The sequence below is a fragment of the Dryas octopetala genome, chromosome 6 (assembly GCF_963921425.1).
Source record: "Dryas octopetala chromosome 6, drDryOcto1.1, whole genome shotgun sequence".
NCBI classification, from domain to species: domain Eukaryota; kingdom Viridiplantae; phylum Streptophyta; class Magnoliopsida; order Rosales; family Rosaceae; genus Dryas; species Dryas octopetala.
Genome location: NC_141371.1, coordinates 14,723,151 through 14,739,858, shown reverse-complemented (window position 1 = coordinate 14,739,858; position 16,708 = coordinate 14,723,151). Strand labels below are relative to the sequence as shown.

At 33.4% G+C, this 16,708-nt stretch overlaps 1 protein-coding gene across 2 annotated transcripts; it reads left to right on the top strand.

Moving 5' to 3' along the window:
- Positions 1-1,630: 1,630 nt before the first annotated feature.
- Positions 1,631-8,368, top strand: LOC147282692 (uncharacterized). 2 transcript variants are annotated; one of them, XM_086246927.1, is made up of 7 exons: positions 1,631-1,884; positions 2,484-2,528; positions 3,919-4,182; positions 4,564-4,743; positions 6,385-6,511; positions 7,111-7,224; positions 8,090-8,368. In XM_086246927.1, the coding sequence occupies exons 3-7, from the start codon at positions 3,967-3,969 to the stop codon at positions 8,203-8,205; spliced, it is 753 nt and encodes a 250-aa protein (XP_086103053.1). In that variant the 5' UTR covers positions 1,631-1,884; positions 2,484-2,528; positions 3,919-3,966; the 3' UTR covers positions 8,206-8,368. The 2 variants fall into 2 exon arrangements, with proteins under 2 accessions (XP_086103053.1, XP_086103054.1); XM_086246928.1 differs by having other exon boundaries at positions 3,908-4,182.
- Positions 8,369-16,708: the final 8,340 nt, after the last annotated feature.

The following is a 16,708-nucleotide window of genomic DNA, read 5'->3' as shown; positions in this document are numbered from 1 at the left end:
TGTTATTGAGTAATATTACAAATTTACCGTATAGGTCTAAGCCCATCGAGGTTGTTTATTTCGCACTATGGCTATGGTGGAGCAAGATGTTTTGGGCTTATGGACTATCAATCGAGCATGCGCCTTGCCACTTGGTCATTCGCTTGGTTATCCACATGGTAGACTTTTATGGTAAACTCTTATGCACGTTGAGTAGCGTTTTTTGGGCATATCATATGCCCCCTTTTACTATGAAGTCAATTATAAACTTATGGGTAAATTTCTACTTATTTTCCTCCTTATTTTAGCTAGGGATGACAATGGGGCAGGGGGATCAGGTTTCCCAATACCGTTTTCGGCCCGCCAGGTAAATGGGATCCCTATCGAGTGATTGAATACCTGGATTGAATCAGAGTTCATGGTAGCATTGGTTGTTGGAACATAGGCCATTATATATTAATAAACACTTGAAATGATGATCATCTAATCAAACAGGAAAATGATTTTTTTTTTTTTTTGCAAGAATGATCCTTAAAATGTAGACGTTACGATTATCAAAATACAATATAGAGTGAGTCTCAAAGTAGATTTCTTATTTATCCTTAAAGAGGAATCCCTTAATGAAGTCATACATTCTTTACTTTTAAAAAATTAAATAATTAATCATTGTTATGTTTTTTGGTACTTTACCTAGAAGGTCAAAATGAGAAAGAAACTTAACCTACAGTTTACCCTGCCCAATACTTAACTTTAAGGACAAAATTTTTCAGATGTCTGCAACCTAAATATGTGCCTCTGTATCCTAAAAACTGCATATAGAAAGCTCAAAAAATTCTAAAAATTGCAGATGCATCTTCAAAATTAACTTCAAATGTAGATACATCTCCAAAATTAACTTCAAATGCACATACATATGCATCTCAAAAAAAGCTGCACATGCAAGGTGCATCTACATACTACATCTGCCGAGCCCTTGGCAAGAATGCCGAATTGCCAAGCGCTGACAACTTTTTTTATATTGTCAACCGCGCGCACACAAAAATAGAATGTCCTTTGGTGTATTGTATATGGATTTTAAAAGACTTTTGTGGAGTTTAAAAGTCATGTGATATTCAATTAAGACTTTAAAAGACTTTAAAAGACTTTAAAAAAGTCTTTAAAAATCTATATGTATTCAATTAAGAATTTTAAGAAGTCTATAAAAATTATGTAGTATTCAATTAAGACTTTTAATGACTTTTAAAAAGTATGTAAAAGTCTAGGTGTATTTAAAAGTCATTTACTTTTATAAAATTCATTTAATGATGGATTTTAATAAACTTTGAAGGACTTTTATGTATATTTCAAAGTCATTATAAATCCGACCTCTCCCCTGCAGATGTCTAAGAATTTCTATAAACTCTTTAGAACTTCGTAAAATTTTGTGAAAATTTATAAATTCTGCAAAATTCTATCACTTAAAAAAAGTCTACAAAAATCTATATATAAATCTATATACACTGCGCTGCCTAATTTTATTTTCAGGTAAATTTCCACTTAATATTCCTCCGATTTTTTTTGTCTTTCGACTAATTTATTAGTCTACAAATAGAAAATCATAGCACCAAAAATAAAAATGAATCATCTAAAATAATACAAAAGTAAACAATAACAAAAAAAGGAATAAAAGAAGCTGAAAACTGCTCGTCCTCCGTGAACAGCCCCATATCTGAATTCTGCCGGCTCACAGACAGACCCACTCACAGCCTCACTCTCCCCTTCCCTTCTTAGCAACTTCTCTCTCCCTCTCTCTTCCTCTCACGTCGTCTTCTTCATTTTTCTCATTCTTTTTCTTACTTCTCTCTCCGACGACCAACGAGCTGCACCTTCCTCCGACGCCGGAGTCTCCCATATCTGCTTATCAAGGTTTGTTTTCATTTTGGGTTTTTTTTTTTTTTTTTCCTCTTTTGGATTTGGGTTTTTGTTGAAATTGGATTTGGGGTTATACATTTTGGGTCATACGTTATTAAACTATGCAAAGGTTGAAGCTATAAGCCTATAAATTGTTTTTTTTAATTTTTAAACTAGGATTTGTGGTTCTGCATTTGGGATTGTTAAAAGGTTTGTTTTTTGGGCGTTTTTTGGCTCTGCATTTGGGCTTTGCATCTCACACAGAGTATAAATTAGTTAAGCTCCATCTTTCAGTGTCTTAATGAAATTGATGATCATCTTGGCGTGGGTACTAACAAATAAATATTACTGATCATCATGCAAACCCAATGCGAATGGAGTTTTGTATATTAGTGGCATGCGTAGATATTATCACAACTGTTATATGTAGGTTAATCCTCTAAACTCAGATTTGTTATTATATATGCATTATTTCTCTGATTTATTTTTCAAGCTAGGATTTATGGTTTTGCATTTGGGGTTGTTAAAAGGTTTGGTTTTTGGCAAGTTTTTCGGTTTTTCTTTTTGGGATTAATCATCTTGAGGTCATTTAAAAGTTTTTTTCTTTTCTTCAGGGTCCCTGTGTTGCTGGTTTATTTTGCTGTTCAATTTTTGCTAAGGTAAGAATTGCTAAGATTCTTACATGGGCCTGCAGAATAAATCCGGTTGTTAATTTTCTTCCTTTCCTTGCTTTTGGTTTAAGTTGGTTCAAAGAAGTTGGATCCTCAGTTGGTTTATATTGGTTTGTATTGCTTTTGGTTTGTAGAGATCATGAACTGCTTGGACCCTAAGTTGGTTTTTGTGACAGTCAAAGTAAAACTTGTTTCTACTCTTTTCTCTATAGCGAGTATATTGCTTCTTAGATACCATTATAATAGAAGGCTCGTTGAAGATTCTATCCTTTGTGATTCTGCTATAGTTTGAGCATTATGCTTTGGTTGGCATCATGAGTGGATCACTTGCCAGCTAGGTCAGATTGGAGCAACTTTTTTAGACAAGTGAACCAGATCATGTTGATCCCTCTTGAATTCTCATTTCTTTGACCAATAGGAACCTCTTTATCAATGTTCAGTGAGATGACTTTCCTACTGACTGAATCCGAGGCGTACGTAAGGAGAGCACCTTTTGCATTGGTCATAAGGATAATCGTTCTTATTAGGTCAGGGGCATATACTTTCCATATCATTATGATAGCCAACTGGAACATACAAAAAATATGAAATAAAGAATTCAATTCTCTATGCACACCTATCTTCTAGTCTTGTTTGTGTCCTTTTGGGCTCTCTGCTGAAATGGCGATTGGTATGGTGGATGATGCTGGTGTTAGATATAAGTTCTACCCTTTAAGCATATAGGCATATACATAAAAGTTTCTTGTTGTCTGCTGGTTTTTTCTGATTGTGTTATATTGATAATGTGCATCTATCAATAGCGGGTAAAAGAAAGTTGTCTGTGTTGATGAATTTCTTGGGTGTAATTCCTAATGATCTTGGATGGGAGCTTGTACATATAAAGTAGATATAAGCATATAGCACAAGCATGCACCTAATTAAAATGAAGGGAAAGAGAATTAATATGGATATAAGAACATGCCACGAGAAGCAAAGAGTGGTCTACTACATTTTGAAACACCATCAATTCTACACTAGCATCATAAAGCATTGGCAAAAGCAGCCATTCGTTACCTGCTTCTCCATATCCGTCCAAATGAGCGGTGTAACTATGACTGTAGAAAGTCTCTTTCAAGCCATATAGGCATATATCATACTAGCACTTTCTTTCACAAACCACACCCTTTTCTTTCTCTTTTTGTGGATTATACAGATGCTTTGATTGTACTGAGATATGCCATTAAGAATTTCATACATGTGTACAAGGATACAATGTTCAGAAAGTTGTTCAAGACACATATAGAAAGTAATCTTAATTGGTAATAAAGCACAAGAATATATGACTAGTAATTCAACACACAAGATTTTATATATGACCATGAACCTAGTGATTCTGTAGTGAAGGACCCTGTTCGTGGAAATTAATATCCTGAGAGCGCACATAACGATGCTAATAGAAGAAGAAAAGACAGAAAAGCACGATGTGAATCTCCCAAAAGCCTCGTCATCCAACCACAAAGATGCCTCCGATGGCTTCGAAACTGCGAGCGACGGTGAACTCGGAGGCAATGGTAGCGAAACCGAAGATGAAATCCAACAACACTGCCAAGTCCAAGAGGAACAACAAAATCTCCCTGACAACGATGACATTGCATTGAAACAGGTATTTGTCTTTGAAATGCTATCATTTTGCTGATTTTTAATAGAAATGTGTTATACACCGACATTTGTAGTAGATTTTATGGATAACCCAATGGTTTTGTACGAATAAATTGCTTTTTTGTCACTTGAAGAGGTCAGCTCTGAAGTCAAATTTTGTTCAAGTTTAAGGAAATTGTTGTACTGAGTAGAAGCTTCATATTGGATGAGTTCGGAAATCAGAAATATTACTGTTAATTGCTTATAATAAAACCCAATTAGGTCTTTTGGTCTTAGTTATATGCAGCGTTTCATATCTGATTGATAATCTAGTTTTATTAGCTAGAATTCCTATGTTAACGTTGAAATGAATTTTTTTGATTTGTTCTATTTGCATTCGAATCAGAAAGCGTTCGAACAAGCAAATGATGCAAAATTGGAAGGCAATAGAATGTTCGGAAATGGGCAATATGAAGAGGCATTATCACAATATGAACTTGCTTTACAACTTGCACCTGACATGCCTTCATCTGTGGAATTACGTTCAATATGTCACTCAAACCGTGCAATATGCTTCTTGAAATTGGTATGTAATGTGATTGGAATATGTGGAAATATGTTTGGTGCAACTTTTCATTTTCTTAATTTTTATATTTTGACTTTCACATTCTATGTTGATATAAAAGTTAAAGTATTGTAGTTGAAAATATTGACATGATATACTGGTGTAGTGCATACTCATTTTGTTGACAATTTTAAGGTTTTCCCCCCCTGGTTTAATGGTTGAATATGTTTTGTATCTTATGACCTTACTACAGAACAGAAAATTCTTGAAGGTTTCATTTGATGTTAGACAGAGTTAAGTGATGTATTCTTCATGTGCATTACTTTTAGGATCTGTTTTCAAAGCTTAAAATTCTTCTTGTCCCTGATGCCCTTTGATTTCCACATACAAAGTCATGTAGGACAATTTAAGGTGGGTGTTTCCGATGATTATGGTGGACTTTAGATGATAGAAATTTTAGTATCCATAAAAAGGTTTCGGTAAAAGAAAGTTTTAGGGTTGTTGCAATTTTATAGAAATATGAGAAATAGAGAAAGGAGAAGAGAGAAGAAAGCAAAGGAGGAGATAACAGGGCACAAGGCACTAAGCCTTCAAAAACTTATGGTATTTATTTGTTCAAAATCTGATTTGCTCGACAAGAAATAGCATTTTTAATATATAACTCTAAGTTTTTTTTGTTTGGTCAGAATTAGAACTCTAAGTGACTCCCAGAAATGCTAAATGACTCGTTAAAATCCCAAAAGACTCGTTCATTGTAAAAGACTCATTATTTCTATCAACTCTTTTTTTTTTTTAAAAATACTCATTTAATATTGAAGACTATTAAATAATAGGGGACTCTTTAGAAAACTTAAAGACATACAGGCGTTCTAAAACAATTAAATTGACTCTTAAGAATACTTGGCATACTCTTAAAAACATGTTCTTAGGTTGACTCTTTGACTTACTAACTATTATACTACATTGGATTTTTCTTTTGAGACCAAACCGGCCTTATTGTTAGATTTGGGCCAATGAGCATAGTCTTTGGCTTCCATAGAGAATATTTCTTTTCTAACCAAGCAGTGGCTGTTGCATCACAAACTATGACTGCTCAATAAGTAGCAAGATTTACTTCATATTTATCTTGCTACTCTCATTTTCATGGGTAGTCTTTGTTGGAGCATGCAAGTTATGCCAGTAAAAGTATGTGTTTCAGGTGATTCATAAATAGGTCTTAGGGCAGAAATGGGGTCCACATTTCATTTCGTGGCTTAAAGTTTTTATTTGGAATTGGGGATAGTTATGTTTTAGAGGAAAATAACTATTTTTTGTTCTGAATGATATTAAATTGGCTTTAGTAGGGGATACTTTAAGGATGGCTTCATTTTTAGAATTAAGATTAATTGTGAAAGGGAATCATACTAATATTGAAGGTTATAAATGACGATATTGGTTATCATAATTTCTAATCGAAAGCTCTTCCTAGTATGTTCTGGCCTTGAGCAGAACTGTTGCTATTTGCTGTAATAAGCTGTATCATTCTTATTTTTCCTCCTATTTACTTCCCTTGTCTTATTATCTGTTTTGAAAAAGGCTTCTTATTCTTTTTCATTCTAACTTCTGTATACCAATAACTTCTTAATTGTGCGTTATATTAATCTTTGAATCTTAATGCCACAGGGAAAATATGAGGATGTGATTAAGGAATGCACAAAAGCGCTAGAACTAAATCCTTCATATATGAAAGCTCTGGTTCGAAGAGCAGAGGCTCATGAAAAACTAGAACATTTCGAAGAGGCTATTGCTGGTAAGTTTGGATTTAATACAGCTTTTAAACTTTGTATTGTAGTTTTAAATGATTTCCTTCATTAATTCACTAGAAGACAAAACACTAGAAGCAACTTCTTTGTCTTTTCGAGAAGGATAATCAACTCTGCAAATATCGATCAAAACTTGAACCCTTGTATAGGTATGCAATTTAAGAAAGCACAACAATTGAAATGGGTTGTTCGTATTGGTATCAGATCTATTCCCATGTTCTGATCTTTCCATTTTTTTTACCCATTTCTTGGGTAAAGTCTCCCAACTATATTTGAAAATGAATTGGTTATCCATAATATTAAGATTCACTTGTAGTTCCGCTTCTTGCTCTAAAAATGAAGAAAGACTTGTCGGAAATTAAAATTGGCGGTTGGTTGTTGATCAACAGAAAGGCATGGAACACAAACATAGTTATCAGCAGGCAGAGGGAAGTTCTCAGTGTGACCATGAAGCTGGGTGAGACTGTGTAGGAGGGATATTGAGATAGGTCGAGTTCCAGTGGGGATTGGATCTTTTCATCCTGCTAGCGATGGGTTAATAGTTTTACTAATATGCATTGCCTCATTTTTCTTTTTTACTTTGCAGATATGAAAAAAATCCTGGAACTTGACCCTTCAAATGACCAAGCCAAGAAGACCATTCACCGCTTGGGGCCACTGGCTGAAGAAAAGAGAGAAAAGATGAAAGAGGAGATGATTGGTAAATTATTTTCTTGTGCATTTATATTCTCTCTTTTTTCATGATTTTTAGTTTTATATCCTTTCGCTTAGGGCCACTGGATCAAATTATTCACAAATGCTGTGTGTACTATGATTATATTCTTTTCAGTGAGCAATTCAAAGTTTAAAAAACATTGCCCAAAAAAAAAGGAATAAAAACCCAATCCATCTCATAGACTGACCACTGTGTTAGCTTTCCATTTGACTTCTTTCCTCTAATTATCTTGAGGAATGGAGATGAAAGGACAGGGCAATTAGACTGTATTGCTGGGCTTCTAAACTATGCTTTTTTGTAAATTCAGTTAATTACTTGCCAAATGACCAGAGTAACTATTTTGTCTGATTTTGTGAAACAATGCCAAGACTAATAGATGAGAGAAGAAAATCCTAACATTGCAGCCTACTGATCAAACTTTACTGGCATGTGATTCATGACACTAGCTTTTCATTGAGATATTCACAGCTTATAATTGAAACTTGTTTATGACTTCCAAAGGACATTGCCAAAGTAGGTTCAGGGAGCATTAGGGCAATATTTTATACCTATGGATGATGTCAACTTCACTGACTATATTTAACACATTGATTTTCATTTTGGAGAATGAATTTTTACGCATAAATATGTTATTTAGGATTAAGAAAAAAAAGGGTATGTACACGTTAATTCTTCTATCTTATATTTGTGATGGTTATTCAAATATTTATTGTTTTCTGGTGATGGAAGATATTATGTCCAAGATTGCTATGCCCATGACTGGTATATTTTGCATGCTTGTGGCACACTTCATTAATAATCTGTTAGCCTGAAGTTTAAGCATCTATATATGTAATTTTTCTGTGAGCAGGGAAGCTGAAAGATATGGGCAACTCTTTGTTGGGCCGGTTTGGAATGAGTGTTGACAACTTCAAAGCTGTCAAAGATCCAAACACTGGCTCCTATTCTATTGCATTCCAACGTTAGTATGGTATGGTTGTGTTTGGTCATATACGTACTTTAACAATGTGGGAAGTGAAGGGGTCATTGTTGTGTATGCTGGATTGATAATTAAAGTAAATGGAGGGTTGATAAATGTTGGAATTTGTGGATATTGTGGTTTCTATATATGAATGGAACAGTTACTTGATGAGCGTTGATTACATTTGAGTTATTTTTTGTTTGTGTGATCTTGTTCATAATTGTTGGTCTAGGCAGCTTATATGTCAAATTAATATTTTATTTGGACTGACTATTTTTCTTTCACTTGGTTTGCTTCTGATTTCATTGCATTACCATGATAATATAACATAGATAATGACATAGAAAACAAAACCTTTGAAAGAAACTGAATTATAACTGGTTTAATTCTGACTTTGAATGCATATTGCTGTAAGTGTAAACTAGTAACCAAAATATAAATTGAAACTATGTATAAGATACTTGATGTACATGATTTTTGAATGTCCATTGACAGGTGTACCTGCATGTAGTGAGGTACAAAGAGTTTAGGACATGAGCTGCTGCAGCATACCATGTTTGTTCTTTGTACTCTATTTTAAATATATATTTACTTAGATTTAAGTACTTAATTCTATTAATGGCCAAAAAAAAAAGTACTTAATTTTATAAAAGCAGAAATCAATTTTTACAACATTGTGCTTGTGAAATATTTTTGGGTCAATTATTGATAAGGGTCTCCAACGTTTCTTATCTATTCATAAACATGAACGCTAATATTTTAAAATTTCGAAGACATATTTACAGTCATTCAAACGCTCACAATAGAGTGTTTGAATATGCTGCCACTGCATTGTAGTTGCAGGCCAATGCATTTTTGCAGTGCAGCTACATTTTAATTTTCTTAATAAAAATTTAAAAATCTAAAATCCTAAGCCCATAAATTTCCTAATCTGCTAAAGGAAAATGCTAGAGAGATCATCTTTTTGTACCATTTAGTATACTATTTCTCTAATAGAGGTGGATTCCATTTGTATTGGTGGGTCTCACCTTTATTAGAGAGATAGTACACTAGATACTATAAAGAGATGATCTCTCTAATACTACCATTTGCTAAAAGACACTCTCACACATTGAATAATAATTCAAAACATGTTTGTACCAGTAATTTTTGAGTCACCACATTCGCTGCAACTGTACTACAGTATCAAAAAAAAAAAGTCAAGAGTTTCAAAGAGTGTTTGAACACTATTATGTGCATTCGAGCCCCTTTTAAAAGTGTTTGAATGCTTAACGCAAAATCTTAAATCAGCCTAATATTATATTTTTAACATTTAAAAACAACACACAAATAAGATACTTAAAAAGATAGTGGGTTTTGCTTTCCTCTCTATTTTAGCTTTTAATAAGCGAATCGTCATTTGCCAAATTCTACTTATGTAAATGTATTATTATTGTCATCGATCACCATCCATTGGTCTATTTATGAAAAGTTTATTGTTTGATGATGGACGTAGGTACGCTTTGCACTATATTGAGTCAAGGTCAAATGTGACCGCTTCTTAAAGAAGCCTAACATTATTTCGGTCCCAACTTATCCATGTTTCACTTTTAAGTCTTTAATTTTTGGATGTTCTGGAAAAAGAAAACAATTCATGCAACGAGCGCCTAAAAAACGAAACATCATTCAATTCCTTTGTTGCCAAAAACCAAAGATCATTGTCGATCGTCATAAAAAAAAAAAAAATATATATATATATATATATATATATATACAAATTCTCTTTGGAGGATGGTGTTCTTTAATTAAAGAATAAACATAAGTATTTTTATGATATTTTGTCATTTTTAAGCTATTTTTTACAAAGTTCAACATGTGAGGGTATAAGTTTCTATATTTTATGATATATAATTATTGTTCGAGATTTTATTTTAAAATCTAAATTCTAATCAAGGAACAGGAGCTCAAAACCATGATAGTTGAAACCAAATAATAGGTTTCGATTGATGATTTATACCCTACATAATTAAATCATGTCAAGTTTAAGATCAAATGGTGAAAAAAAAAACCATGAAACATATGCGTCCGTCATTTAGTTAAAGAACAGACGTCATGCAGAGAGATTTTCTCAGGTATCCATGACATCCTATTTTTGACACAAGTTTTTAATTGGGCCCACTCCATATAGAAGTTTAGCAATTCGAATCGTCTATTTTGTAGGTCTCTATTAACAGATCATCCTTGCAAAAAATTACGTAAATCGAAAAACCATTTACCTACAAAGATTAAATAGTCAACATTTCAAGTGTTTATTTTTTTGACCACTTAATCTTAATAGATAACGGTTTCCGAGTTACCTAATTTTTTGCAAGGATAATCTTTTAATTGAGACCTAAAAGATAGACGGTTTTGATCATTGTAATCCTATATGGAGTGAGCCCTATTGAAAACTTGTGTCAAAAATAGGATGTCATGAATTTGCCCCTATATATATATATATATATCATGTGGCATAAATATTTTATGAATCATGCACCATATCTCCAACTATCTCTTTTTTTTTTTTTTTTTTTTTTTTTTTTTAAAGAAAGAGGCCCTTGGCCAATAATTATTAATATTCATCCAAATGGTTACATCACGAAGCAAGACTGGAAGTAGCCAATTCGGGCCCTCTTCCAACCAAATCTTGTGTTCATCACAATCTCAACTGTAACGTGCTAGCTTATGAGCCACGTTATTACATACCTGAGGCATAAAAAAAAAAAAGAAAAAAAAAAAAGAAATGAAGCTTGAACAATTGGGTTTCCGCCACCAAAGCACGTACTGTATACAGAAAAACATTCTCCATCACGTAAAATCTCTCACACCGCCTCAGTAGAATCGATTTTAACCTGTATGCTGAGAAATTATTCAATACAATCGTAATGTTGTTGTGTGGTATAACTAATTTACTTTTTATGATATAAAAACTTATTTTTTAAAAATATAAACTCGTTATCAATCCACACATATTATAACATGTGCATTACTTACACCATGTACCGGTATTACAATTATACAAAATAATTTTTCTATTAAAACTATAGGCTTACTAGATTGCTATTTAGATAAAATTTAATTTTCATTAAATTCGAGTGTTTGATTGAATTTTGATTTTAATATATTCTTTGACTAAGCATATTCATAAGTGAGAAATGTTATCCATCTTCTCCAATCTACCTTCTCCTTTATTATTCTCATTCTACAGTACAAATTTATGATCGGAACCGTTCATTTTTTAGATTTAACTATGAAGATCATCTCTGTAAAAAATGAACCAAATCAGAAATCGTTTGGTTATGTAATTGTGATCAAATAATAGACGGTTTTGGTAACAATTTAATTCACCGTTTGTTTATTTGATAACGATTACTGATAGAATTAGAGCATCCAACTCAAAACCAATTGGCAATGGGTGGAGAGGCCCAAGACTTATAAGCACATATGCTAAGCCTTAGTTTTCCGATGTGGGACATTGCTCCACATTACTCTCAACACGCCCCCGCATGTGTGGCGAGATTTTTGAGCCTTACACGTCAACAAATTATATTGGGTGACGTGGGAGCACGTGTGACCGTTGGGCCATACACGCGAATAACCAAGCTCTGATACTATGATAGAATTAGAGCATCCAACCCAAAACCAATTGGCAATGGGTGGAGAGGCCCAAGACTTATAAACACATATGCTAAGCCTTAGTTTTCCGATGTGAGACATTGCTCCACATTACTCTCAACAATTACATGATCAAATGATTTCCGATTTAGTTGATTTTTAGCATAAATGATCTTCAAATAATTATCTAAAAAATGAACAATTCCGATTATGAAAATATACTATAGAATAAGAATAATAAAGGAAAAGGGGAAAAGGTCGGTGGCCGGAGAAGGTGGATAACATTCTCCTAAGTACATTATTATTAAATTTTAAGCACTTATTTATGTAGATATATTATTATTCGCAGGTATATTTATTATAAAATAACATTTTTTTCTAGAGATATTATCGTTTCTTTAACAATTCAACATCCATCCCCATGCCATTGGTTCTCGATCTCCTTTCAAACACCAACATATGTTTACAATGATAGCTGAATTCCGTCCTCATAAGCAATTAATTAAGCAATCACCTTTTAGGTGGAATTATTTAGATTATCATTGATTGTGTGATTTCTTTTCTGACCAAAACAATAAGCTTTGGAACAAAAGGTGATTGCAAATGGGATTTTATATATTACAAGTAATCTTAGTTTGTCTTTAATTAGCTATAAATATCACAGGAAAAAGGGTCTTAAAGCACCGCCTTATTACTTCATTCATTAGATAATTGATAGGAAAGAATCATAGCACAGAGAGAGAAGAGAGAGATCGAGTTGGAGAGAAATGAATCTTTGACTAAACTTTTTCTTTTGCACAGATGATGATTTAACTTGGTCTCAATAATAGAGCTAGCTTTTCTCTATTAGCTTGCTTTCCATGAATAATATGTGGAAAACTGAAAGCTTGCATGTAATTTTCAATAAAAAGGAGGGCATGCAGCTCTGCTAGCTCCTCCAAGGGAATGAGACTTGCGGTTTTGCTTTGGTCTAATTCTAAAATTTAGACATTCTTTAGTGTGGAAATTAAAGAATGCGGGGATAAAAAGCATAAAGCTTTTGATTCTCGACCTATATGATAAAAACAACCTGCTGGACTGGGACAGATCGATCAATGAATGTTTGAACATTATACATACAAGAATTAATTGATGCTAGTATTGTGGATATGTTCATGCATGGGCCTTAAAAGCAGCTCTAAAAAGAAGATGAAAAGAACGGTGTCTTCTGCTTGTCGATATGCATCGTCAATTGGATGAACAAACAGAACTCAGCAATATGTCAACGTTGATTAAAAGTTCTTAAAGATGAACAAGAGTTTGAGTGCATGAATGCATGACGTGGGGATATATATATATATATATATATAAAATCTCATTCAGATGCGAACGTTCGCACGTTTGCACCTAACGTCAAGCGCTTGATAGTGCAAAATTTTGTAGTACGTTCGCATGTTATGGTTTAGCTCTAAGATTAACATAACTCCTCCACCAAATACATTCTATACTCTAAGAGGGGATATGGTGTACCCATCGGGAAATACCCTCAAAACTCGGCAAAGGAAGCAACGCTCGCCTGTTTTAAAAAATCATTGCAGAGCGCTCGACAAAGCTACTGAGCGCTTGGTGGCACATTCGCATGTTCGCATGTTTGCACTTAATCGAATATATATATATATATATATATAGGGGTGGGAAACGATCGATTACCGACCGAAATGGTCGGATACCAACCGACATTAGTATAGGTAGATGTAAAACAGGCGAATCGACATCCGAGCTGACATAGGTCGGTGACCGACTTTCTCAGATCAGTCGGTCGGCTTTTGCAGTGCGGGTTGGGCGGTTCGGTTGTTTTGGTTGTCTGAGCGGGGTGTCGTTCATGCCGTTGCCGACTCTGATAGGGGGCGGCTCGGAGCGGTGCACCCATCGACATCGAACTGGAGCTAAGCTAACCGATCCGACTTGCACCGATTGGTCGGTGAACCGTCAGTTGGCGGTTTTTCGGTGACAAATCCCAGTCCTATATATATACAAAGACCTCTTCAGGTGTGAGATCCCATATTTAGGCTTATTTGTGGGATCTCTTATGGGGCCCACTCCATATTATATTTCGATAATCGGAACCGTCTACTTTTTTTTTGTCTTCATTGAAAGATCGTGCTTGCAAAAAATTAGGTTAATTGGAAACCATTTGACCGTTGATTAAACGATCACCATTTCAAGTGTTTATAAAAAATATTTTGTTCGTCTATTTATTTGATCAAAGTTTGATAGCTTCCGATTTGCTCAATTTTTTGTAAGGATGATCTTTGAATATAGACTTAAAAAATAGACGGTTCAAATCATTGAAATAAAATGTAGAGTGGGCCTCACATTGGTATCACACAAATAAGCCTAAATGTGGGTTCCACACCTGAATTGGCCTATATATATATATATATATATATACAACGAGCTTCAAGTGTGGGATCCCAATGTGGGGCTCACTTCACTTTGAATTTCAACGATCCGAACTGTCTATTTTTTAAGTCTATATTCAAAGATCATCCTTGCAAAAAATTAAGCAAATCGAAAACCATTAATTAAGCTATCGAACTTTGATCAAATAAATAGACGAACAAAATATTTTCGATAAACACTTGAAATGGTGATCATTTAATCAACGGTTAAATGATTTTCGTCTATTCGATTAACCTAATTTTTTGTAAGCACGATCCTGTAATGGAGACAAAAAAAGTAGACGGTTCGATTATCGAAATACAATGTGGAGTGGGCCCATAAGAGATCCCACAAATAAGCCTAAATGTGATTACAAAAGGGATCCCTTCTTAAGTGTGATCTTTTTTATATGAATTCTTATATAAATGAATTCCCTTCTCAAGTGGGATCCTTTTTATCATGAAGCAAAAGGGATTACATTGTTGGGGCCACCCCCACAATGTAGTCTAATAATTCGAACTATTTAATTTTTAGATCAGTATTTATCAGAAACATTTGATCATTTGATTATTATCACAATTATCTCAGTATTTATCAAAAACACTATGTTTGTATGACTAAATATTTCTGATTTGATTTATTTTTAAGAATGATCTTTGTAAGGCCTTTCTACTACGGTGATACCCAAATTTGTGACCCAAAATGGGTTTTGGGTCACCAAATAGTGTTTATACTCATTTCTTCCTCCAATGGCACTATTTTATACTTAATTTAAGTGATATTTAATTTATAATTTATAATTTAAATATTTATAAAAATTAAACCATTGATTTTATTTTAATGAGATCCTTAGAATATAATATTGAATATATTTGAATTTGGTATCAAAAATTGATGTTTGTGAAGAAAAACCATGGAGGTTGCATAATATATATAGAGTTTTTGAGAATATAACTATTGGGATTTTATGGTATTTTCTCGAATTTTTATAGATTTTTTTAATGATTGAACAAAAAAAAAAAAAAATTGATTGAGTGATCTGGGCCGTTGGTAGCAGTTGCACCTCCTTCTCTCTCTCTCTCTCTCCTATTGTGGGTGTAACGTAGGTGGGCCATAAATTTTTGGGTCTCAGCCTATTTTGGGTCTCAGTGTGACGCAGATATTGGTCACACTTTGGGTTTCAGGTAATTTTGGGTTACATATTTCGGCCCATAGTGTGCATATGTGACCCATTTGGTACCCAAAATGGGTTTTGGCTCCCATTTTCCAGCTACATAGTGGAAGACCTAAAGACTTAAAAAATAGACGGTTTAGATCATTGAATTGTATTGAGGATTAGCCTCACATGTGATCCCTTTTAATTTTTAACAAAAGAAATCCCTCTTTATAAATTTCCCCTATAAAAAATATTAATTGTCCCAACATTTTTTTTATATATAGAGAAAAATTCTCCAAATTGGATGTCTGAAAGTTAATTATAAACCTCCGGATGTACTACTGAAAAGAAGGCCAATTGATCGACCTAGTATTTTTTTCGCTACCAGAAACATGTTGCTTCGATCGACATCATTTTCTCACGTTTTGATCTCATTCTCAACATGGTTGTTTATTTTAGGGTCAGGAACTATTGAAGCTTAAATTTTAAGTTTTAATTCTTAAATTTTGGCCGGTGCCAATTCATTGTCAGTTGCTCGCGGCTTGGGAAATGAAAAGAAACTTTTCACTAGAATCACTACTGTTCGATCACCCAACATACATATATAGCTTGTTCTTATATTAGCATCTACTAGAGATCGAGAATTGGCTAATAGATATAAAATAATATAGATATATGATAAGCTTATTATGACAAATCCTTTTGATGAGAGCCAAAATAAATTCCATGCATATACGTAGGTCAATCTCTTAATGCGATTTAATAATTTGAACTGTCTATTTGTTAGAAGTCTTTATTCAAGACATCTTTACACAATAATCATTTATAAAAAATCAATCAAATAAGAAATTATTTATTATTAAATAAATAAACGAACACAATACTTCCGATAAATACTAACATATTTATAATAATAATCAAATGATCAATCAATTTTCAATTTTGCGAATTTTTATGATGATGATTCTTAAATGATAATTTAAAAGTTAGACGATTGAGATCATTGACTGACATTGCGAGGTGGCCTCAAGAATGTGATCATTTTTGCTTTTTATCAAAATGAATCTCTTTAATTTAAGAAGAACCTCAATATGAATCTCTTAAATACAACACGATCATCATCTACGTATGTAGCATTAAAAGTTAGACGATTGAGATCATTGACCGACATTGCGAGGTGGCCTCAAGAATGTGATCATTTTTGCTTTTTATCAAAATGAATCTCTTTAATTTATGAAGAACCTCAATATGAATCTCTTAAATACAACACGATCATCATCTACGTATGTAGCATGAAT